Source organism: Limulus polyphemus, unplaced genomic scaffold, assembly GCF_000517525.1.
Source record: "Limulus polyphemus unplaced genomic scaffold, Limulus_polyphemus-2.1.2 Scaffold1694, whole genome shotgun sequence".
In the NCBI taxonomy this organism is placed as follows: Eukaryota; Metazoa; Arthropoda; class Merostomata; order Xiphosura; family Limulidae; genus Limulus; species Limulus polyphemus.
In genome coordinates, this window is record NW_013667304.1 from 123473 (window position 1) to 149080 (window position 25608).

General features: G+C 32.8%; 1 protein-coding gene across 1 annotated transcript in view; it reads left to right on the forward strand.

The window, feature by feature from the left end:
• LOC106464581 (coatomer subunit gamma-2-like) overlaps window positions 1-25608 on the forward strand; it is a 69139-nt gene that overhangs the window by 37736 nt on the left and 5795 nt on the right. Inside the window, 8 exon segments of the mRNA XM_013924732.2 lie at window positions 5353-5517; window positions 7939-8049; window positions 8052-8117; window positions 10581-10709; window positions 11765-11827; window positions 15394-15539; window positions 18255-18423; window positions 25449-25546. Of these exon segments, the coding sequence (XP_013780186.1) occupies window positions 5353-5517; window positions 7939-8049; window positions 8052-8117; window positions 10581-10709; window positions 11765-11827; window positions 15394-15539; window positions 18255-18423; window positions 25449-25546 (947 nt within the window).

Below are 25608 nucleotides of genomic sequence, written 5' to 3' on the forward strand. Positions count from 1 at the left end.
GTGTGTGTGTGTGTGTGTGTGTGTGTATATATATATATATATATATATATATATATATATATTACTATCTACTCATAAATGTTTAGATTCTAGTTATTCTTCTTAAAACATAGAACTATGAATAAAAAATACACCAAAAAACAAAGACTTCGAGAACTTATAACGTTACAAAATGTTGCACTCGTGCATCACACGTGTTAAGCCTCGCTCTAAGCTTTGTTTATTCTTTCAAGTGGACGGTGGCAAGATATTAATTTTAAATATAAATTTTAGAAAACTGAAAAATTTAAGTTACTATTTTAGTACACACAAAATCCATGTAATTTATCTGGGTCTCTAAATAAGCTATACGTGGGTTACAAAAAATTCCATTCTTATTCGTAGCAATGACTTAGTCATCACAGTTCAACAGTTTTGGCAAAATTATTACTTTCTCCTTCAACTTGTTTACAAATGACTGTCAGATTTACATAGAGGGAAAACTGCTCTTTCTATTGGTTATAAACACACTCTTAATAGGTGTAGTAGGTGGGACTAGACAAGAGGTTTCAAAAGAATGGAGTAGTTGGAGGAGCCACTCTAGTAGATTCACCAAAAATATTGTTATCTCAGCAAATCATAGAGGTGGGAGGTTCTTATTTTATATTTAGTTTGTCCATGTACTTTTCTGACTTGTGATAATACCAGACCATTTATAATTTCCTATTTGAACAGGATATGTGAGGAGTTTTCTGTAAGGCATAATTCATCTGCTTCATAGATTGTGTTAGCTAAAGATTTGTCTATCATAGCTATTTATCCTCTGAAATTCGGTGAGGGTTGGATTGAGAGATATGTATGTCATGACCATTTTACATTAGAAATTTAGTTAACCTACTTTATGTTTCAATGAAGTTAGTATTCAAATATAGTTTATTATTCAATTTTTTTATCTAAATTTTAATTTTTCAAAAGGAAGTATTTAATTCTAATTCTTCACTTTGCTGTGTCATATGACCCTCTATAATCTGAATTCCTATTTTTGGATTTTCTTTCTTCTTTTATACTGGATTTAGTGTATCCATCAATACATATCTAACTAACATAAATATTGATAGGCCAGAATATATATATGAAAACCCTCTCACCTTCTGTAATTTCTGAGATATCAATAAACTTATCAACCTACTGCAGGAACTCCTCAAAACTCTTCATGCTTCTGCTCTCTGCTACTTGTCAATGGTACATGTTTATAACCAATAGAAAAGGCCATTCTGTGAACAGTGTGAGGATATTCTAATGTGTTTTCGCAGTGAAATCTTCTATTTCCTAAGTAGGCCTCGATGTATGGAGAAAATGATCACTCCTTGAGTAATGCACAAGGAACATACAAAGCTATACGTCATATCACAACCTGAAACTTTGTTTACTGTAAAATGTTCATTCCCACTAAAAGATATATTGCATGTTGCAGTAGTTAGGCAAGATGAAAAGAGCAATTAAACAAAAGTCAAATAATAACTGTCGTAACAAGCCGAGAAGCCCGAGTTAAATAATTCTAATTGTCTGTTACAATCTGCACTCATTCCAAAAAAAATAAAATAATCTTTTGCCATAGATTATTTGACTACATTTAGTGTTGAGGTAGAGAACTTGAGATATAAGGTATAAACTTTTACTGAGAAAGTTTTTAGGAAGTTTTAGAGATTATAAAAAATGAAACATGAAAAATGTAAGATGAAAAGAGTTGTTTTTATTCTTAGCATGAAAATCGCCTTTCACTCAGTGAAGGCTGCATAAATATGTTAAAAATTCTTTCTTTATTATAAAATCAGATTTTTAGTGCACAGCATATTTGAAATGTTTTCCAAAAGCTTGCCAAATTTTGTGAAGGTACATTTAGTATCTTCAAAGTTTATAGTATGCATAGTTTCATGGTCAGTCAAAATAACTAAGCCCACATACAGAGAGTTAATGAATTGTATAAGCTGCAGGTTTGGCTGGCTTTTTTATTAATGTGCTGTGACACAGCAGGTTTTTCTGTCCTTGGTTTTAATGTGCTGTGACACAGCAGGTTTTTCTGTCCTTGGTTTTAATGTGCTGTGACACAGCAGGTTTTTCTGTCCTTGGTATTAATGGGCTGTGACACAGCAGGTTTTTCTGTCCTTGGTATTAATGGGCTGTAATATATTGCTTATAATTGTGTATAATTTTGTGTTTCTGATTGGTTGGAAATTGCAGCAGCCTATTTTAGAAATTGGAAAATTGTGAAGAATTCAGAGCTCAGACTTGACACAGCAAAAGGAAAACTTAAAAAGTATTTCATAATAAAAACTAAATAGAAAGTGCATTTTACATTAAAAACTTTTACTACCATCTTAAAACATTCAATTCCAAAAGATTCAAATTTTAGGAAATTTGAACTTAAGTTTGGGTATAAAGCAATAAAAATTTAAAATCAAACTTAAATATTCAGAGTTCTGATATTTCTAGGACATACAAACAAATTAAAATATACAAGGTGAGTGAAAAGTTATTTTGGGCATTCAAAACTGAAAATCAGTGTTGAAAAAATAGAAACAAATAAACAACAAAAGATATTCATAGTTTTTGGAGAGGCTTTATAGCAAGCTTAAAGTAGTAGCAACATCTGTTAAGGCTTGAACATTTAAAGCATTGATATGTGATATTTAGTACAAGATTTTTATCGAGAAAGTAATTTATTGTTCCCTTAAATTAATTTTGAAGAATTGTGTTTTTTGTCACTTATTCACATCTATGTTTTTATTAGTTTTAAATTGTTTTTGAACTAGCCTATTTGTTCAAATAACAGGTATTTTGTACACAGTAAAATGAAAAAATGATTTTTAAAATATATTGTTAGATTATGTTTAATATGTTATCTTTTTCTCAACTTTTAATTTTGTTTCAAAAATTATCTTGTGTTTTGTTTTACTTTATTTGTAACTGATTTGTACACACTTGTGCTACTTTTATTTTAGCCAGATTATTTCATGGCATTGTGGGCAAATCACAAAATACAGTCTTATAATAAATCACTGTAGCTTATTAGTATAAGTGATGTGGAAGAATGATTTTATTTACAAAACTAGGGAATAAACTTGCGCATTTTGTTCAATGTATGTATTAAAATTATTTGACTACTGAAACATTGTTTAGCAAAAAAGACCTTTATAAAATGGACTGAAGGTGGGATTTAATCCTTGACCTCCTGCATATGAAGCGTGTGCTGTGCCTTACAAAACAAAGTTCCAAGATTGTTTTTTCTCCTATGCAATATTATCAAGTGGAATAGTATATATATGAATATATATATATATATATTTAAGAAGGATATGTTTTAAATAGATGAACCTTTTAAATAATGATGTTTTTTTTTATGTAATATAGAGTTGTTGTATTTAGATTTAAACTAAAGAAGTGTAAAAACATGGAATGACTATAAACAAAATATATCTGTACACAACACCCTTTGTATGAACACCTTGTCTGTCTGGATGATCATCATCTCTGTCTAAAATTTTTATTATTTTTTTTATCAAACTCTTATAGTGTTATAAAATAGTGAATTTTTTAAATTATGGTATCAAAAAGTGTAAAATCAAGTGCCTTCAATTATCACTATTTCAAAAAGTGTAAAAACCAACTGCCTTAAATTATAACTATTTCAAAAAGTAAAAACAACTGCCTTCATTTATCACTGTTTCAAAAAGTGTAAAAACAACTGCCTTCATTTATCACTGTTTCAAAAAGTGTAAAAAACAACTGCCTTCATTTATCACTGTTTCAAAAGTGTAAAAACAACTGCCTTCATTTATCACTGTTTCAAAAGTGTAAAAACAACTGCCTTCATTTATCACTGTTTCAAAAAGTGTAAAAACAACTGCCTTCATTTATCACTGTTTCAAAAAGTGTAAAAACAACTGCCTTCATTTATCACTGTTTCAAAAAGTGTATAAAACCAAACTGCCTTCATTTATCACTGTTTCACTTTTTTTTTCCTTCCATAATGGTTTCAGCTCTTTTTTTTTCTATTCTCCCCTAATGCCACTCAGTGATAAGTCTGTAGGCTCACCCTGCTAAAACTAGGTCTCAGTACTTTCCCGGGCACAGAACAGATAATCCATTGTGTAGCTTTGTGCTTAACAACAAACAAACAAACTCTCTCCTAAAGTAGTAGCAAAGTGTTGGGTCCACTACCACCAATAACTAAGCATAATTGTCAATTTTAGGCACCTGTATTGAGATAGTTGAAAACATATCATAGTTATAAAATTATGGTATCAAGAGCATAAAAATAAATTGTCATCAAAAGATTGTTTATAAATTTTTTGTTGTATGTTTGTCTAAATTGCATCTGAAACCTTCACTTATTTTATTTTGCACAGTCTGTTAGCTTTAGAGTATCAAAACTTAATGAAGTTGCGGCAGTGACTATTGAGGCTAAGTGACATAGATTATATAGCAGTAAACTCATCTAAATGTTAATTTTTAGGTGTCTGTTGAAATTTGTATTGAGATGTAAATGTAAAGAATTAACTTAATGTGTTTTCTTGTAATTGTCTTTAAAGTTAATGTCATAAACATCTTAAGTTCATATTCTTATAGAACAATGCATTTCAACCATCATTCACTTTTGCATGCGTACAAACATAAAAGTATCACTGTAAAACTAGCCAATAGGAATATTTTCTTTCCAGGTGAGGGGGCATGCATACACGCACAGACTGACTGATGCACATTGTTTTTTTAATTACATAGACTTGGGCCAACTAGCCATTAGTTTTACTGTTTCAATACTACTGGATCTGAGATGGACCCTGTTCAAAAAACATGCTAACCCTTTCATCTGTGGAAGCTTTAATAAGAAGCTCAAACTCATTATAAATTGGTGAATAGCATCAAGAGAGTGGGCAATGGTTGCTGCTGGCTGATTGCTTTCCTTGTGGTCAGCAGTTCAGTATTAGGGATACTGGTAGACAGCCTTAGTAACTTTGACATAAACAAATTAACAAATATACCATCATAGGTTAAGAGTATTGAATGATGTATAGAGAAAATAGATTAGTATTTTTGAGAAAGTAGTTTTTGTAACTTGCTCTCTATTTTTCAAAGTTTCATATATATATGTACACCTTTTATGCTGTAAATCTAAGATACTAGAGCTTTTGCTGCAGTAAGTTTGGTTCACCTGTGTGAGTTTATTGTAAACTTTTTACACTGTCATTCACTGTAGTTCTGGCATACCTTTGTAAGTTTATTGTAAACTTTTTTACACTGTTTTTTACCTGTAGGTCTGGCACATCTCTGTGAGTTTATTGTAAACTTTTTTACACTGTTTTTTACCTGTAGGTCTGGCACATCTCTGTGAGTTTATTGAAGACTGTGAACACACCAGTTTAGCTATACGCATCCTTCACTTGCTTGGTAGAGAGGGTACAAGAACAACACTGCCATCCAAGTACATCCGTTTCATCTACAACAGATTAATCTTAGAAAATGGCTCAGTTAGAGCAGGTATGATAAGTGTATCCGTTTCATTCACAACAGATTAATCTTAGAAAATGGCTTAGTCAGGGCAGGTATGATAAGTGTAACCGTTTCATCTACAACAGATTAATCTCATAAAATGGCTCAGTTAGAGCAGGTATGATAAGTGTATCCAGCTAAGTATAATAAAATACTACATATGGAAACATACTTCACCTTCCATGATGGAGTAATCAATCTGATCTTATTCTTTCTCATACAGCTTTTTAAGTGTATACTGTCATCTACTTAGTTAAGCCGATGAGAGCTTATTTTATGTTGCTGTAACAATATGAACGTGAATTTATTGTTAGCATTTCTTAGAGAAAAATATTTCTAGGAAATACTATCTCTGTAAGGTTAGTGAAAGCTGGATAGTATTATTTTTGTTATATTGAACAGTTTCAATTTCTTTTACTCAGTAGTTTCATGTTATCCTTTAACTGAATAATCTTACTTTTTCACACCAAAGTCTTATGACTGTAAGCTGAATAGTCTTATTTTCCTACACTGAATATACTTATTCTTCTTTTTAACAGTCTCATATTCTTATGTTCCTACACTGAATAGTCTATCATCCTTCTGTTGGATTGTCTCACATTCTTCTGTTCAGTAGTCTGATTCCACACTGAATAGTCTCTTATTGTCCTGTTGGATAGTCTCACATTTTTCCATTCAATAGTCTGTTTCTACACTGAATAATCTCTCATCCTTCTGTTGGATAGTCTCACATTCTTCTATTCAATAGTCTATTTCTACACTGAATAGTCTCTCATCCTTCTGTTGGATAGTCTCACATTCTTCTGTTCAGTAGTCTGATTCCACACTGAATAGTCTCTTATTGTCCTGTTGGATAGTCTCACGTTTTTCCATTCAATAGTCTATTTCTACACTGAATAGTCTCTCATCCTTCTGTTGGATAGTCTCACATACTTCTCCTCAATATTCTTATGTTCCTACACTGAATAGTCTCTTATCCTTCTATTGGATAGTCTCACATTCTTCTGCTCAATAGTCTGTTTCTACACTAAATAGTCTCTTATCCCTCTGTTGGATATTCTTACATTATTCTGTTCAGTAGTCTGTTTGTATACTGAATAGTCTATCATACTTCTGTTGGATAGTCTTGCATTCTTCTGCTCACCAGTTTTACATTTTTACAATGAAAAGCTTTGAGTTTAAGTGAATATCTTCACATTCTTTTATTGAATAGTTTGATATTCTTATACTGGAATAGTCTTATGATCTTATTTTTCTTGGAAGTTGAACTCCACCATCTATTTGTTATTAAATCTTGATCAATAATGTTTACTGCATTGTTTTTATATTTAGATTAGTGAAGTATTGTAAGGTTCCATGTGATGTAACCTTACAAGTAGCTTTCTGAAATGGAATCAACTTTTTTTTTTTTATCCAAACTGTAGTTGTTTGCAATAAGAACTTTTTATTCAACTGCTTAGTTAATGTTTATATTATGTTTAACTGTTGCAGGTTTTCTGAAATTCTTTGACTTAAATGTAAACATGATATCAAATGATAGAAGTAGTGCTTTTAAAGATCAGAAAACAGACAGTCACTAGTACTTGGAAAATTTATGGAAGTAAATAAATTGAAAATGTATCTAAATTTATTTCTAGATTTAGTGTAATTCTAGGATTGAATAAATCAAATCTAAAATCACCTGTTATTAATAGTTTAGATTACTAAATTGTTAGAGACTGAGATTATCTCGATCTGTCAATGAAGCAAAGTCAGACAAATAATTAACATAACTAAAAATATGTAATTAACCCTCCAGCTCCATATTAAGATAAAGAAAATGGAAGATAGAAATGTGAGTGTCTAAATTCATAAAGCCACCAACAATATGGCACATATATGATTAATGCTTTTGAGATTTAATTTTGATGTCACACTATTTTCCTATTTTTGGAACTGCCTGGTTACTGTATAGTTCACAACTGTCAAACTACCTTTTGCTACATTCATCTGAGTTTATGATCAAGTCAGCAGGTGATATATTTGCTGTAAGCTAATGTTTATTTTTAATAAATAATAATGTTTGTTTTAAATTTTAACATTTTTTACACTCTTGGCATTATGGTGTCAAAATTATTCAACTGTAAAACTTAGACAAAAGGATAATTATAATATTATAATTAATATCATTATCTAACTCACTGTTTAAAAACAAGTTCTGCAGTTATTTTCATTGCCTAGATGATATGACTAGTTTTAAAACTGACACTTTAATACAATTAAAAGTTGTTCATTTGAATTTTTTCTAATCAAGAATAACTTACATTGTTTGACCTAACTTTCTCAGAAAAAAAGCCTACTCCTTAAGTAAAGGCCTAATATCATGATTAGTTGATTATCATGCTCTTTTTTTTTATGATTGGCTTCTAGCGGCTGTGAGCTCTCTTGCCAAGTTTGGAGCTTATTGTGAAGAACTTTTACCCAATGTTTTGGTGCTGCTGCAGCGATCGCTACTTGATACAGATGATGAAGTTCGAGACAGGCAACTTACTACTTGAAAGTTCTCATGCAAAAGCAAAGAGCTTTTAGCTCACAATATATTTTGAATAGTAAGTTTGGTTATTCTCTGGGCAGCGTTATTAATGTTTAAATGTAAATATTACCTGATTATTTTGTAGAAGTGTGTGGTAAAGTTAGTGTTATCTAATTTTTGATGATTATTGTTTTATTGGACTAAGTAATTGTATATGGCCTAGCATTTTTAATAATTTATTTATGGGTATGTTTTCTTGGTTTCCTGAATAGGAACTTTTTTGTAAGTTATTAAAATTTAGAAATTACTCTATAACAATGAAAACAATGCATGCTTTATGAAGAAATAAATGGTTGAAAATGGTACAACTGATAAAAAATGTTTGCATCATTTGTATCGAACAGTTGAGACAATGGACTAAAGGTAAGAAAAAGTCTTTGCCTTTTGGAATTCCAATGGTCTGGCATGAGCCTAGGAACCATTGATATGACTGCTATTTTTGCTCATGTAACATGCAAGGCTACAACACTTGAAATAGAAAAGAAATTTCTTATCCAAACTTTCAATCTGTTAATACCTGTTGCTTATGGACCTGATAAACCTGTACCTACTACACCAGAGACTCTTGATACAGTTTCTTCTGATTCTCAATCTGATGACAATAGAAATGAAGATAGGGATTGTTTTCAACTTGAAAAATCTCGTGAACCACAACTTTTCACACAAGGTGAAGTTAATGATTTGGTGAGAGATTGGGCCTTCCAAAGGATTCATCAGATATTTTGGGGTCCAAACTTAAGCTAAGAACTTACTTTCTCCAGGGACATCATATTACTGATACAGAAATCATAAGAAAGAGTTTATAACATACTTTTGGCAAGAAGGTTCACTGGTTTATTGCAATAATATTGCTGAATTAATACCAATGCTAGGAGCTACAGTTTATGAACCAAGTCAGTGGTGATTGTTTATTGATTCCTCCAAAAGAAGTCTAAAAGGTGTTTTTCTTCACAATGGTAACATGTATGTATCTGTTCCAATTGCTCATTTGGTTCACTTGAAGGAAACATGAAAATCTCGAATTTCTTCTTAATAAGGTCAAATACAAAGAACATAATTGGCTACTTTGTGGAGACTGAAAAGTTCCTTTGTATGTTGTTGGGTCAACAATCCAGTTATATAAAGTTTCAATTTTTTTTGTATGTGAATGGGACAGCAGAGAATGAAATCAGCACTGGATAAAGAAGCAATGGCCGTGCAGAGTCAGCCTGATACCAGGATCAAAAACATTGAATGTGAAAATTTGGTTGACACAAAGAAAGTCCTATTACCTCCACTTCACATAAAACTGAGCTTTATGAAGCAGTTTGCGAAGGCCTTGGACAAATATCGACTGTTTCAAGTAAGAAGGGATTTTTGTTGGGCCTCAGATTAGGAAATTGACTTCAGATGAACAGTTCGAAAGGACAATGAGGAAAGTGAAAAAGAAGCGTGGGTTACCTTTAAAGATGTTATTGAAAAATTTTTAGGAAACAACAAGGATCCTAATTTCGAAATATTGTCAATAACATACTCAATCAATTCAGAGTTGGGTTGTAATATGAGCTTGAAAGTTCATTTCTTACACTCACATATTGACTATTTCACTAAAAATCTTGGTGCAGTCAGTGTAGGACGAGGGGGAAAAGTTTCATCAAGACATCAGGGAAATGGAGAGGAGGCATCAGGGATGGTGGAACATCAGCATGACAGCTGATTACTGCTGGTCATTGAAACGTGATGCTCCAGATGCAATACATAAACGAAAGATCACAATATGTAGTTTTGATACTAAAAGATGTAGATTTCATGAAAAAAATTGGGATGAATGAGGATGTATAATTGTTTGGCATCAATGTTCTTCCCTTTTCTTCAGTTTTTTGTATTTTTGTTAACAAACATAATAATAAAAAATATTCATTGTGGTAAACGAAATAATAATTTGATTTAAGTAAGAGTTGTTTTTTTTCTTCCTGATTTGTAAAAAATCCTTACGTAATAGCAAAAAAAAATATTATTTTCAAATTCTATGTAGCTGAATTATAGAAAATCCATTATTAAAACCAAAACAACTTTTATGAAGTTTCAATTCACAGACCTATGTATTCAGTTTTGACAACTTTAGTACAAAAATACTCATAGTTCCAAGATTAAACATGGTTTTAATTTCAGGGCCTGAAGTTTAATACCATAAACTCAGCCATGATATTGTTAACATATTTGTCATTTGGTTGCACAATCAGAGTTTTAATTTATAGATTTAGAAAATTCAAATCTAGGTCAGTGTTATAAGATTTCTAATTTTTGGCTTAGGTTGTTTAAACTGGAACTACTGTGCCTCAGAATATACTAATGTTTTGAAAAACACCTAACCCAAACAGTTTACTTGTGTAAGTATTTTACACAGAAACTTAGAAGTAAACTGTTGTATAAACAGATGCAGTATAGTATGAATTAAAAAAAATGGTCTGGGCAGCTAGCTTTATGTGTTCATATACAGGTTTACAAGTGTCTATAGTGGGTCTAGAAAAAGCTCTTCATCACTACACATTGGAGCCATCAGAGGCACCATTTGATATCAAGACAGTACCTCTATCTACTCAATTTATCAGTGAAGAAAAGAAACTAGGTATGTTAATAAATATGATGTTGTATCTTATAAAATATTTTCGGTAGTGTGTAAAATTTTGAAAATAGAGGTTTGTTGGTGGCCACATTTAATTCTCAATAAAATTAAACACAGTTAAAGTTTAGATAAAAAAAAATTGTGTGAAGCAACATTATCTACAACAATACCATTTAAAATGAAAGAGAATTGTCTCATTGTTTTCTTTTATTTAAATGGTATTGTTTCATGTTTTTTAGGTCTATTTATATTTTTGTTTATTCCCTGTATGTGGAAGATATCATTTTTGTGGCCTATTTTGATGATGTTATTTTCTATTAACCCTGTATTTTAGTTATGTGAAGCTTTCAGTTTGTTGTACAAGGTGTCTTTTATTTAATCTTAGTGAACAAGTTTTAAAGGAAGAATTTTTCCTCCTATTGTGTATTGTCATAAAATTAGGCTTAATGACATTAAATGAGAGAATATTTTTATCTTTGCTGCTCTAAGTGTGAAACAAAATTAGCATGGAACAGTAAATGATTGAGACACCTAAAACATTGAAAAAATGTCAACAGGCCAATGTTAGCTTGTTAAGCTTGAGCCAAGCAGAGTGTATTTTATTGGCACATAAACAAAAGAAGTTTAGAAATTGCTCTTGAGCTATTTTTTTTTGTAACATTTTTCTCAGATGGTTTTAATTATTTTCATCCTTTAAACATTTCCTCATATTGGAAATGTGATTAAGCAACTTTTGGCAAAGTTTAATATTAAGCAACAAAATAAAAGACTGTGAGTGTGTGAACAAAGATTCAGTCCAGTGTCATTAACACTGTAATAAGTTATTACATTAGTTATGCTTTCCTATATGATAAGTGTGGGGATACAAAAATCTGGTTAGAATAACTGTAAAGGAAAAATAATTGTGTGGTTAGTTAGCTAAGCTACATTTATCTGTTCAAAGCTTTAAAAACAGAAGATTTTTCCATTACAGTAATTTGAATCATTTGTTTGTTTTATCATGCTGTAGCTGAATTTTTTGGTGTTCATTTTTTAAAGTATGAATGATTTTAATGCAGATATTATGCAAGTTGGGAAGACAAAAGAAAAAATTGCTGCATCACGACAAGATATCTTTGCAGGTAATACTGTTAACAACCTGTTTATGGTTTGGTTTTGTAAAATTGTAAACTTTCTGAATATTTTATGCAACTGTTTACTGACGAAGGATAACTTTGGCTGTTGTTTTATAACCAATTTGTTTTTTTTTATCGTAATAATGTAACTCGTTTAAAATTTTATTAACTTTAACACATTATGTTATTGCTACAACTTGGCTGCTAATTTGCTGCAATCTTCAGGTGTTTACTGCAAAGGACTATTATTGAGATTCAGTTCAAGGACTTTAGGAAGCAAAGGTGAGAGTTCTCTTTAATAACAATCAGTTTAAATGTTTTCAGTGGTGGTGACCAACTCCTGCTAACTTCAATGTTTGATATGCTTAACTAAGTGAATCTGGAAGGCTTTGTTAATTTTGTTTTGCATCTATGATTCTTGACACTGTATTTAGTGTATTCTTTCTTCTCTGGCTTGTAATGCAACCATCTGGTGTGGTATTGTTATTCTTGGATTTTTACTTTGACTTATAGTTTTGCTAATGTAATTCAGTGCAATATTCACATGGAAAGCATCAGATTAGATTTTTCTTCTCTCTTAACATCCAATGTGATGAAGAAATCTGAAAATGTTGCTACTTTATTGTAACTGACAAGCTCCCATCATAGTATTTTATACGGTCTTCCTAAAATTCACAAAGCAGGTAACACCCCATGACTCATACTCTCTGTCTTTAGCACGCATAACTTCAAACTTGCTAAATGTTTTTTGTTTTAATGAATCTTGAAGGTCTTTCTGTGTGCTATTTGGGATCTAGAGTATTGTAAGTTTTGAAAACTGTCTTGTGTTTATGAATTTTATGGTAACTAATGGTAAAAATGTAGTCTCCATGCTGAGGTATCACTTGTTCTAACTTGAGGATGCATAAAACTTGAAGCACAGAAGAAGAAAAAAAAGTTACTCGTATCATAAGAACATTAATGAAAAATAGCTAACCATTAAAAATTAGTATTTTGAATATTAATCAGAAACAGAATGGTTAAGTAACAGAGAAACCACAGTCACCTAACCTCACCTGAATGTTTTGTCAGAGTATATCTGGAGAATCTTCAGAAAATATGAGACTAGGTCAGATTTTATAAGCCATAAGATCTAAGATTCTAACTGGTAACCCAAAATCCCTTCAAGATTCATCAGTATAGAGAAAGGTAACCTACAGAATTCCTTGTTAATGTGACAAAACAGTTAGAATAAGAACACATAGAGAATGGCATATAAGTCTTAAACACTGACAATTCAGCAGTTATTCATTTCAGAGAAGAAAGCATTAAATACCAGATCAATATACCCATTGTCACGCTTGAATAACATTATACTTACAAGATCTTTCCACATACATCAAGTTAAGAACTAAAGTGAAGTTAACAGAACAGCAGGAGTTAACTGTATTAGACAAGCACACTTAAGTCCACTGGAGTGCCACTTCTGCTTCTTGTCCTGACGATCCCATGTCTGATTTTCACTAATAGTATTTCTTGCATTTACACACCTGAAGATGGCAATAGATTTGCAGCTGAAACATTTAAGATAGTGTTAGTTTGGTTAGAAGTTATTGATAAAAATGTATTATAAACTGACATATTAGTAATGTTTTTGTGAGTGCTAATTTTATTGTTAACCATGCCCTCATGAGTGTTTGAACATTAACATATTCTCATAAATGTTAGTTTTAACGTTAACCTTGTCCTTCCAAGTGCTGGTTTTAATGTAAACTCTGTTCATCTTAGTGTAGTTTAATGTTATACTTATTTTGTGAGTGCTAATTTTAACTTGTTTTAATTTAAACCATCTTTTTATGAGAGTTAGTTTTAATATTAACCATATTTTTCTGAGTGTTTTATTAATGTTAACCATGTTCTCATGTGTGCTAGTTTTTAATGTTAACCATGTTCTTGTGATTGCTAGTTTTAATGTTAACCATGTTCTTGTGATTGCTAGTTTTAATGTTAACCATGTTCTTGTGATTGCTAGTTTTAACACTAACCATGTTCTCATTATTGCTAGTTTTAACACTAACCATGTTCTCATTATTGCTAGTTTTAATGTTAGCTAGATTTTTGTGAGTGCTAGTTTTAATGTTAACGAGATTCTTGTGATTGCTAGTTTTAATGTTAACCATGTTCTTGTGATTGCTAGTTTTAATGTTAACCATGTTCTTGTGATTGCTAGTTTTAACACTAACCGTGTTCTCATTATTGCTAGTTTTAACACTAACCATGTTCTCATTATTGCTAGTTTTAATGTTAATGAGATTCTTGTAAGTGCTACTTTTAATGTTAGTGAGATTCTTGTAAGTGCTACTTTTAATGTTAACAAGATTCTTGAGTGCTAATTTTAATGCTATCAAGATTCTTATGAGTGCTAATTTTAATGTTAATGAGATTCTTGTGAGTGCTAATTTTGATGTTAATGAGATTCTTGTGAGTGCTAATTTTGATGTTAATGAGATTCTTATGAGTGCTAGTTTTAACGTTAAGATTTTTGTAGTGTTATTTTATGTTAAATTTAAAGATGGGGTCTTAAGAACTTCAGATTGTTTTCAACCTAAATCAATAATCATAAGAAAGGGAAAGTTGTAAGCTTTAACACTCTGTAATGTAACTTACAATAACACTGTGTAAAAATGAGTTATGTTTTACAAAATGGGGAAGTTGGGCACACTCACAATAAACAAAACACCTCAAGACAAAATTTTGAAATACTTCTTAACTAACTAGAGGCCTGGGAATTTTTAAATAATCTCTGATGATGTTGTTGTTCTTGATAATGTTTTTGTTACTTTCATTTGAAAGCTATAGGAATATTTTATTACAATACAAAATGTAAGGATATTTAGGTTTAGTATTCAAACAATACATAAAAAAAATAGCTGTTGAAAACAAACCATAATTATCAGAACTAAAATGATCGTTCTCTACTAGAACTTTAGAAAGTATCATGATATCACACCTGATAAAGGTAATGGTATTACCATTTGGAAAAATGAGGTCATTGTTCAATGGTAAGTGTTTGCAAGTCATATTGTGTTCATATGGTTTATGCAGAAATTATTCTGCTTCAGTTGGTAGAATAACGTATGAAAAGTGTCATATTAGTGGTTATTAAAACTAATGGAAAATACAAAATGGAACTTTCTGATGTATAATAAAAAAAATAGAAAGTCTAAGACAAAGGGATGCATTTTCAAATATGTGTTTCACCACAAAAGTTTGAAAACTTAGCAGCCTGAGATATGATACCAATACTAAATCATAATTTTTGAATTCTTTTTCACATAGAAACTACGTACTATTTAGAAAGTTTGTATCAGGCTTCACAAGATTGAAGTAAAATTGTTACTGTGACAACATAAGATAAAAACATGATGGCTGTTTTTAGCACCCAAGTGGTTGCTATAGCGATAGTTTGTAGATTTGTACAGAATGTTTTTCCAAACCTCAGTTTTTAATTCATGAACATTATGGACAAAATTGGTATTTTAGTATGCAAAGTTTGAAAACAATAAATGTTTTCTTGAATTTCTTTTCTTTAGAGCAACTGGCTTCAGTAGCAGAATTGGCTGTAATTGGTCTTGGTCCTCTCTTTAAATCCTCGCAGCCTGTGGAACTGACAGAATCAGAAACAGAATATGTAGTACATTGTATCAAACACATATTCCCTAATCACATAGTTCTTCAGGTAAACTTGGTCTTTGAAATATGAAGTACTGTTACAGCTCTTACTTAGATTTGGTTAAATCTGTACACTTAACTTGATAGATATTTATCAAACTTAATAAAATTTATTTACACTCAAGTTATATTTATCTTTTCCACCTTAGTCACATTATTTATAAATAGATTGCATCATACGCCACATTAAAACATCAAATGACCCATACATTCTTTACAAATTAGATATGCCTCTATATGAAGACAAGTCTAGTTCACACCAGGCATGATAAACATAATTAATGCTGTTATGTCTGTATTGTTTGTACGTGTGCATTGGATTTATATCCCTTAGAATGTTTGGATAAATGAAAGAAAATTTTAAAGTAATATTAGTGCACTATTGCAAGTAATTTCAAAGAATGATTATGCAGCCGATTATGAGCACTGTTGGTTAGTGTTTGTTATATATTTGTCACATGTTTGTCACTCAGTTGTTAATACTTATGGAATGGTAATATTCTAGCTAGGATATAACTCATACAACTAACACTTGAGTCACAAGGGTGTATCATTAATTCTGTAATTGTGTATTCATCATGTACTGTTTTACATGGTATTGTTATGGCTCAAAATGTTTAATTCTTTGCAAATTAAGAAGGAAGAATAATTTAAGTTACAAACAGCCTTGTTTATTTTCAAGTATTATGTAAGCTTCCAATACAGAAAACTGGCAACTGCCAAACAACCTTGTTTCTCTTCAAGTGTTACCTAAACTTCCAATACAGAGAACTGGCAACTGTCAAACAACCTTGTTTCTCTTCAAGTGTTACCTAAACTTCCAATACAGAAAACTGGCAACTGCCAAACAACCTTGTTTCTCTTCAAGTGTTACCTAAACTTCCAATACAGAAAACTGGCAACTGCCAAACAACCTTGTTTCTCTTCAAGTGTTACCTAAACTTCCAATACAGAAAACTGGCAACTGCCACACAACCTTGTTTCTCTTCAAATGTTACCTAAACTTCCAATACAGAAAACTGGCAACTGCCAAAGAACTTTTATGAAACAAGTATAAAAACACTTGAAGATTGTTTGCTGTGTTTTAAGTATTTAATCCCTAATGATACCATGTAAAACAGTACATAATAATGAATACACAATTTCATATATGTATGGACCACTAGTTCTCCACCTGTTAGTTTTCTATAGATTTACAGCTTACAGTTTTAGGTGAACTAAACTTGCAATTGGACAGTTGTAAGCTCTTTGTTAGAGATGAAACACTGTTCCTCTCACTTTTACATGATAATGACTTATCAGTTAATCTCAGTATTCCCTCACTTTTACATGATAATGACTTATCAGTTCATCACAGTAGTTTCTTTAATTTCCTTTCATAATGACTTATCAGTTGGTCACAATATTCCCTCGGCTTGGCCGAGTTTGTGAGCCCATAGTGACTTTTATAGTTACCATACTATAACTTCTTCATACATTCTGTGTATCTTCACAAAATTTTGCAAGCATTCAGTAAGTACAGTAAGGGGAATAAAAATATTATAATGAGTATTTCACGTTAAATTACGTACTTTTTGGAAGGATGGTAAATGAATTAGAGAAGAGGGGTTTCCTAGAGAGCAAATGTCACAATTATCATATTTGGATTTGATTGAGGATCTTTTAAATATTTCCTTAAAAAATTAACAACTTAAACTTATATAATATTAAAATTTAATTTTTTTAACTACATTTTTATGCCAAGTTTATTTGTATACCAAGATAATAAAATAGTTTAATTAAATTTTCAAAAGAAAAATCTCATGACCTGTACAGAAAAGGATGTCTGTATGGAAAGAGTTTGTGACAAATGGTCATCACAATATTTCATTTGTTTCACATGTTAATGACTTGTCTAATATTTTCATTACTTTCAGGCTCAAATATAATTTCGGTATTACCATTTTCATTGGTTTCTTAAACCACTTTTTTCATGATTGTAAATAGTAACCATTGTGCTTGCAATACCGTTAATAAGTATTTATATTTAGTGATTTAAGTATCAGTTCTTTGTGTTATATCACTAACAAGTCTCTGCTTCTAATGATTTTTATAGTTATCCTTCTGCTTATCATACCACCAACAGTTCTCTGCTTCTGATGATTGAAGTAGTAGTCATACTTGTTACACCCTTTATAAGAAATTCTGTGTTTATAGTGATTTAACTAGGATAGAAGATATCTGACTGAAAACTTTTTCTAGTTTATTTTGTGTGATGTTTCAGGCAGTGAAGACCGTGTTACCATGGAATTTGGCTCATAGATTTAACTAGTTGTCCTTATGATTGTAATATCACAAACAGTTCCTTGCTTCTAATGATTTATGTAGATGTTTGTCTACTTGTTATACCACTATTTATGAATGGGTCCCTGCTTATAATATTTTAAATGGTTGTTCTCTGCTTATCCTACCAGTACAACTTTCTTGCTTCTGATTGTGTATACAGCAGTCCTTCTACTTGTCATACCACTAACAGACTTTGGTTTCTAGTTGTTATATTCTCAAAGAAAGATTTATAAATGTATCTAGAAATTGTTTAGTAAGTTATAGCACTTTATCTGTTCTCTAAAAGTGTGTGAAAGCTTATGATTCAGCTGTATTATATTAATATTAGAATGAATTGTATTTGTGACTACAATACAGAAAGAATCTAATTATGTTTTAAAGTATGATATATTTCTAGTTTAACTGTACCAATACACTGAATGACCAAATCCTTGAGAATGTCCAAGTTGAAGTGGAGCCTTCAGAAGGGTTTGAGCTGGTATGTAACATTCCTTGCTCCAAACTTCCATACAATGTAACAGGTACAACCTATACCTGCCTCAGGTTACCAGATGATGCCATAATGGGTAAGTAACTCGAGATTGGCGGCATAAGTGTTATGTTAAGATGTATTTTGGAGAGTGTCTCTCTCTTAGTGTATGATGAACAGTACGTATTCTTGTATGTTGATAAATGGCTCAAAATGTTGAGTTTAATATGAAGAGTGTAGGAAAAACTCAAGTTAAAAAATATCTGTTACTGGGAAAAAGAATAAATGTTTAAAAACATTTCTTTCTTAAAAAGAGCATGATTTATTATATTCTAGAAGGATGATAGTTTCTCCTGTAAGTGTAAACCTATTTTGAGATTGACAACATATTTTTTTTATTTTTCCTTGTGAATTGCATTAAATAAGTATTATATATTGATTAAATGATAATTTTGATAACTCACCTTAAGACACACAAATGCTATATCCCTCATGTGTCTGCTTATGAAATTTGTATGCCACTAGTCTTGAGCCAACTCTCACCTAAATTCATGTGTTTGATGTGAACTGAGCTGGTGCATGATGACATCATCATGCAACAATAGCCCTCCACCAATAGGAGGACGACACAAATTCCATGTGCAGTGACTCCCCATATGCACTTGTATTCATGACAACTTCATTCTTTTCCTTGACATTATATTTAACAATGTTCCAGTTTCTCATCTAAGTTAAAGTTGATGAGATTTGTGTTTGTTAATGAAACTCTGTTTTTTGTTTTACATTGACTATTGTTTTGAATTCTCAAATGACGGTGACTTCTACTTTGTCCTGTGTGAATGAAAATGTTACATACGCAAACCTTTTTTATACTATAGCTTCTGCAGGCTTGTTAACTGTTTGGGATGTTGCATTCTTTGTTAAATATATGGATTACCACGTTTACTAGGCCTCCTACTCCCATTCCTTCAGTTGATGTTCTTTCTCTTCAGTTGTGGATGACCTATTGGACTACGAATTTAATCTTATTGGTTTGAGTACCTTACCATTTAAAGAATGTGCCTTGTTCCTTGTGTGTTTCTGACTCTTTTGTCCTGACTTACAGACAATCTTCCTTTCCTCTCTATATTCCCTGTCTATTTGGCCTGCTTGTGGATTGGCTTCCTGCCTTCTCTTTCACTCTCTGGTTCCCCATTTTCTTGTCTTCAACTTTTTATCATGACCCTCCTATATTCCTTCTCCTCCCTCCACCTTGTATCCAAGGTACTTCTTCATGCTTCAGAGATGTTTCCTGTCAAATTTCATTATCTTCTCTTTGCTAGCTTAACCTGTTCCGCTTCTTCTTCTCTGTTCCTCTTTACTTATTTCCCCTACTGTTGGGTGAAGTTATGTTCCTCTTTCCTGTACACTTTCCTCCTCCTTTTGTGGGCCGGCATGGCCAGGTGGTTAGGGCGTTCAACTGGCAATCTGAGGGTCATGGGTTTGATTCCCCATGACACCAAACATGCTTGCCCTTTCAACCATGGGGGTATTATAATGTGATGGTCAATCCCACTATTTGTTGGTAAAAGAGTAGCCCAAGAGTTGGTGGTGGGTGGTGATGACTAGCTACCATTCCTCTAGTCTTACACTGCTAAATTAGGGAGGGCTAGCACAGATAGCCCTCATGTAGCTTTGCACAAAATTAAAAACAAACCTCCTTTTGTACACAGTCTTCATCAGGCTCCCTTTCTTCACCCGGCAGTCTTCTATGGTTTTAATTTCTCAGTGGAGACCTGGACTAACATTACATGCCTTCAGTCCTCATTATTCTTCCAGGTTTTTCTTCTTTCTTAACCTTGCCCTTTGAATTCTGATCCTCATCTGGATCAGTCTGATCCTACCCGTTCCAGGTTTCCTCCCACTACCTGATGTGTAGTTCATCACTTTTCTTGGCAGTGGCTATCTTGTCATGTTATGCCCTATGGGTACCCATCTCTTCCTCTTCACCAACCATTGGTCTCAATTTCTGTCAACAAGCATTATTAATGTTCTCTCCCACAGTCTCTTTCCCCACTTCTTTGCACCTCTTTCCATTTTCTTTTCTCCTCTCTCTGACCATGTCTGTGGTCTTATTCACCTGGTCTGCTTTTAGCCATGGTCAATGTATTGGACACCCAATTACCCCATTTTACAGATGTTTCTAGATTCCATCCATCAGATTTGCATCTTTTAGCTCCTTTTTTCTTCCCTTCGACATAACGTTGGCCTCATATGTACTCATTTGTATTGAGAGGGTCTTCGCTCACCATCTTCACTGTCCAGGGCTATCATTCCTTTTTGGATGATTGGCTTATATTGGCCCATTCTCAGGACATATTCTCTTCTCACACTTCCATTTTTTTTGCAGGAGGCTAATCAATGGGGTGTCTTTTCTGATGTGCATTCAATATTTGGTCATTTTCTTCATCTGTTGCCTCTTTGGCTAACACAACCTTGGTGTTTCTGCTTCTTCACCTGGCATTTAAATTTACCTTTCCTATACCCAGTGTCCCCTTACTCTTGCTTTGATCTCACATGTTCCTTTTCCTGTTCATCTGTGAAGTAGGAAATTAGTCACCAAGATTTATGCTTCTTACTCTCACCTTGTACAAGGGGTTGTTTGAGTTTTGGGGACTCTAGCTTCCCTGACACCCCTCATTCTTTTGAAGTGTGCACACATATCTCCTCCAGTGGACCTTGTGGATTCAATGGATTCTTTCTTGGGTTCCATTCTTTTTCAACTATGAACCTCCCCTTCTATACTCAAAGAATTGTGATGGTGGTTGGACTGTGCCTACACTACTTTTGGCATTTCCTTTCTGTTAACCAGCTGGATCTCTCTTTTTTTACTGATGCTTCCTTTTCAGGTTGAGGTGCATCTCTGGATGACAATATAACTTCTGGACTTACTCTTCTGGAATCATTCACCTAGGGTTTGTATTGTTGTCTGTCATTTGCCAAGAGCTATAAACCTTGTAACAGACCACTCCTCTCAGCTAGATTGTGTTCTACCCATATCTCTCTTTGGGTTTTCTCTTGGTTGGGCATGTCCCTTATAGATGCCTTTTTCATCCCTCTCGACTTCAAAGTTTATCTTTTCTGGTCCCCTGTTCTTCAATCTTCAGCTCTGGTTGTTGAATCTCTCAACCAAAACTGGTTCACTTTTTCTATATGCTTGTTCTCTTAAACTCCTTTATTAGGTCTTCACTTTGATACATGACATTCCTCCTTAACTCCTACTGTGGCACCTCTTTGGCCAACTCAATCTTGGTGTTTCTGCTTCTTACCTGGCATTTAAACTTTCCTTTCCCATACCCAATGTCCCCTCACTCTTGCTTTGATCTCGTATGTTCCTTTTTCTTTTCAGGGAATGTCGTTCCTCAGTTTTCATTTGTGGGATTTATCTGGTCCATTTCCTGTTGGGCTGGATTCTCCATTCATGTAGCCTTCTTCTTGTCACATTCCTATCACCCTTCCACTTTGTCTGTCTGTCAACAAAAATGGTGGGCCTTTCATTGTTGATTCACTTACTACTTTTTTCCTACTGGTTGCACTACTATAAACCTCCTTTCTGCCTTTTTTATTTGGCTGTTTGACCATGGTTTATTAGTATCCACTATTGCTGGTTATCAGGTGGCATTTTACACTAAATTTCACCTTTCTTGGTACTACAGGGTGTTTTCTTCCTCTGTCCTGTCCACTCTGTTCTGCTACTTCCTTCTTCACGACCTTCTTGCCCAGTTCTCAACATGTCTGACTGGGTCCTTAATGTGATTTTGCATGTTATTGTACATGCCCCATTCAAGCCACTGGCTTCTTGTTCTTTGTACCACCTTTCTCTCAAAATGTATTTCCTCCTCCTCCTTGCCTGTGGTCACTGTCAATCGGATGTGTATGTTATGGATGCTTCTCTCACCTTCTTTCACTGTATTTATATATTTCTCTACCTGAACTGGTATTTATTTGCTTAGATAATTCAGAATTGGATCAGTTGTTTGTCTTAGTTGGGTTATTTGTTGTTGTTTATCATGGACATCTCCTTTTCGGGGTTCCTACCATAATCTGTTCCCACACTAGGATTTTTCTCTTTCTACACTTACTGCATGTGTCCGTCAACTCCTTCATTTGGTATATTCTTCCCTGTGTGGATGCTTGCAGGCTATTTTGTGTTTCTTTGCAACCAGTTCATCATTTTTCTCATTCTCTAGCTTCTCATTTTCATGGTCCTCAGACGTGATCCTCCAGGTTGGCATGTTCTTTGCTCATTATCATCACCATCTAGCTGTTTTGTCTCCTGCAAGATTTCAACTTACACTGGCTGCCATATTTCAGTTGACCCAATTTCTTTGAAATATTTAAGTATATTTCCCTTTAATTTCTATCCCTTTCGATTGAATCAGATCCCACCAGGTGACTGGTGTTGCCTGCCAGGCTATGCTTATTTCCCAAAATCTGCATCAAGCCACCATAAACAGAAAGTATTCAGCCCATCCACCCTGGCTTTACCAGTACCCACTACGAGAGGGGTGTTCTGCAAGACCATTTGCACTGTCTTCAATAAAAGACTTTTCTAACTGGTGTTCCAATGGGGATCTAGGCACATCTCTTGGTCTCCCCAATGTGAATTCTCTCACCCCTTACCCCCTTTTCTTCAAGTGGAGCAAGAAAGACCCTTGTCACTTACAAGTTTCTAACTGCTGGGTTGGTGGACTGTAAAAAATCCTCATTGTTTGGACTTAACACAATATGACATGAAGTATGGTGTAGTACAGGTCATCCCTCACATGGTTAATGTGCTCTCTTCCTGCAGCCAGACTCTGTCCAATAGAGTCGAGGTTAGCACACATCTTATGGACTGATCACGACCTAATCACATTACACATGTTGGCTTGCTGAACATTGGTGTGAAGGTAAAATATTGTCTCAAAAGTTAACATTTTCCTAATCGGAAATGTATTTCCAATAAATACTCACTTCCACACACATTCCCATGCATCCTCCCCTTTTCCGGTGTACTTTTTTTTTAACCTCATCTAAAAGTGCAATTACCACAAGTGCAAATGCATAGAGTGAATTACTAAGCATGGAGGTTGTGTTGCCGTGCTATTGGTGGAGGGCTGTTTTTGCAAGATTTCATCATGCACCATTACAGTTCACCTTAGCACATGTAAATTTAGGTGGGAGTTAACTCGAGACCAGTAGCACTCAAGTCTCAGGCAGAAGCTGGAGCAAAATATCACTTCTATTTCTGGAGGTGAGTATCTATCAGAAATGCATTTTCAGATTATGAAAATGTTAACTTCTAAAATATTTTTGAATAAAACATTGATATGCACATGTGCCCTCACACCTGAAAGGTACTCACTGATCAGAAAAGGATTAGTAAATATACAGATGTACAATTATTTTTATTTTTTTACTCATTCAACTATTGTCAACCTCTACTACACTGTTGCTTAATGATATATTATCATTACCGATCTTTTGAGCTGTTATAGACTTATATTCTAAGCTGGCCACCTGATTATTCCAAAACAAGCTAGTGAAATTTAGTGTTTAAAAAAGGTTTAAACATACTTATGTCTTTATTTGCAGTACAAAGTAGTATAGATTTCTGTTGAGAACTTATAGAACTTATAGTGAAACAACATACATGGACATATATTGAAATAAACTTGTTTGAAAGTTCAAAGAAATGATATTCAAGTACTGAAAAGCTTTCTTACTATCATATTTACAGTAATGTTGAAATGTGCCCACGCTGGTGTGAACGAGAGTGACCACCAACAGGGGTGAGATAGTTTACGGAACACGTACAAAGTTCACACTGCTAACCCCGCGGTTTAGTCAGCACAATAAACAAAAGTACGGCTGCAATGAAACATAAACTTGAAATAAAAATATATTTATGAAACAAAATTAAAATGTTTTTATGTACATATATAAACATGAAATCCTAGTTAAAAATAAAAATACTCATTTATTGTTTAGGTTTATTTACAAATATTATTTTTGGGTCTTGTATATTACTTGAAACCATAAGGAGAGTATGTGGTTATTAAAAAATTAAAAATAGATAAAATTTGCATTTTATGGACAATACAATTTTTTGGGGGATTTCAAAGTAATGTACTAAAACATAAAAAGTAATAAGTTCAAATCTGGAACAAATATAAATTTCGTAATCATTTCTTATAATACCATTTCCTAATGTACTTTACCAAGATATTAAAGATCATAATGCAAAATAACTAAATTTATCGAAATTAATAGGCTTTCTGTTTCTTAAACTACACGCATTTATGAAAGTTCTTATGAAGTTTGAAACAATATCATCCACTAGTTTTATTGTTGGAATGAGATATAGCAAGACTTGCATTGGCTACTCAGAAAGTTAGTAGCCGGTGTTCATCGAGTTAAAGCTTTCCTTAATGCTTTCTTTGAACAGTAGAGGTTTCCATATACACTTAATGTCATCTACCTGTTCACACACTATATACACGGGATGTGGTTGAGTTGCTGTCAGTGTGTATTCTTATTTTATATGTGATTGTGTCGTTATCAGTATGTATTCATGTTTTATATACACAGGATGTGAATGTGTTGCTGTCAAGTGTGTATTTATGTTTTATATACACAGGATGTGGTTGTGTTGCTGTCAATGTGTATTCATGTTTTATGTACACAGGATGTGGTTGTATTGCTGTCAGTGTGTATTCATGTTTTATATACACAGGATGTGGTTGTGTTGCTGTCAGTGTGCATTCATGTTTTGTATACACAGTATGTGGTTGTGTTGCTGTCAGTGTGTATTCATGTTTTGTATACCTTATCTGTTGGAAATTGAAGTAAAACTTGTGTTTTGTAAATTAATACTTGCAGATCCAAAACCTCTTACTTTTAATAAAGATTCCTAATTTGATTTACTGTGTTTTGTAAAATCTAGGTGTAACTGATGAGTATGGGAATTTTCGTAGTGTTAACATTTATAATGATTTTGTGTATGATCACTATAAAGATGAGAACAAATGTTAATACCTATATCATAATTCTTATATAGTAATGACTGTTTAATTTCATTTCATTGTATCTGTTTTACAGTTGTTGGTACTTTTAGCAATACCATGAAGTATCTAGTGAAGGACTGTGATCCTAATGCTGGAGAGACAGATGAAGAAGGCTATGAAGATGAATATGTGGTAGGATTTGGTTTTTTCCTCTACAGGATTCATCTAGTTTTCACTGTCCTTTTCTCTCTATT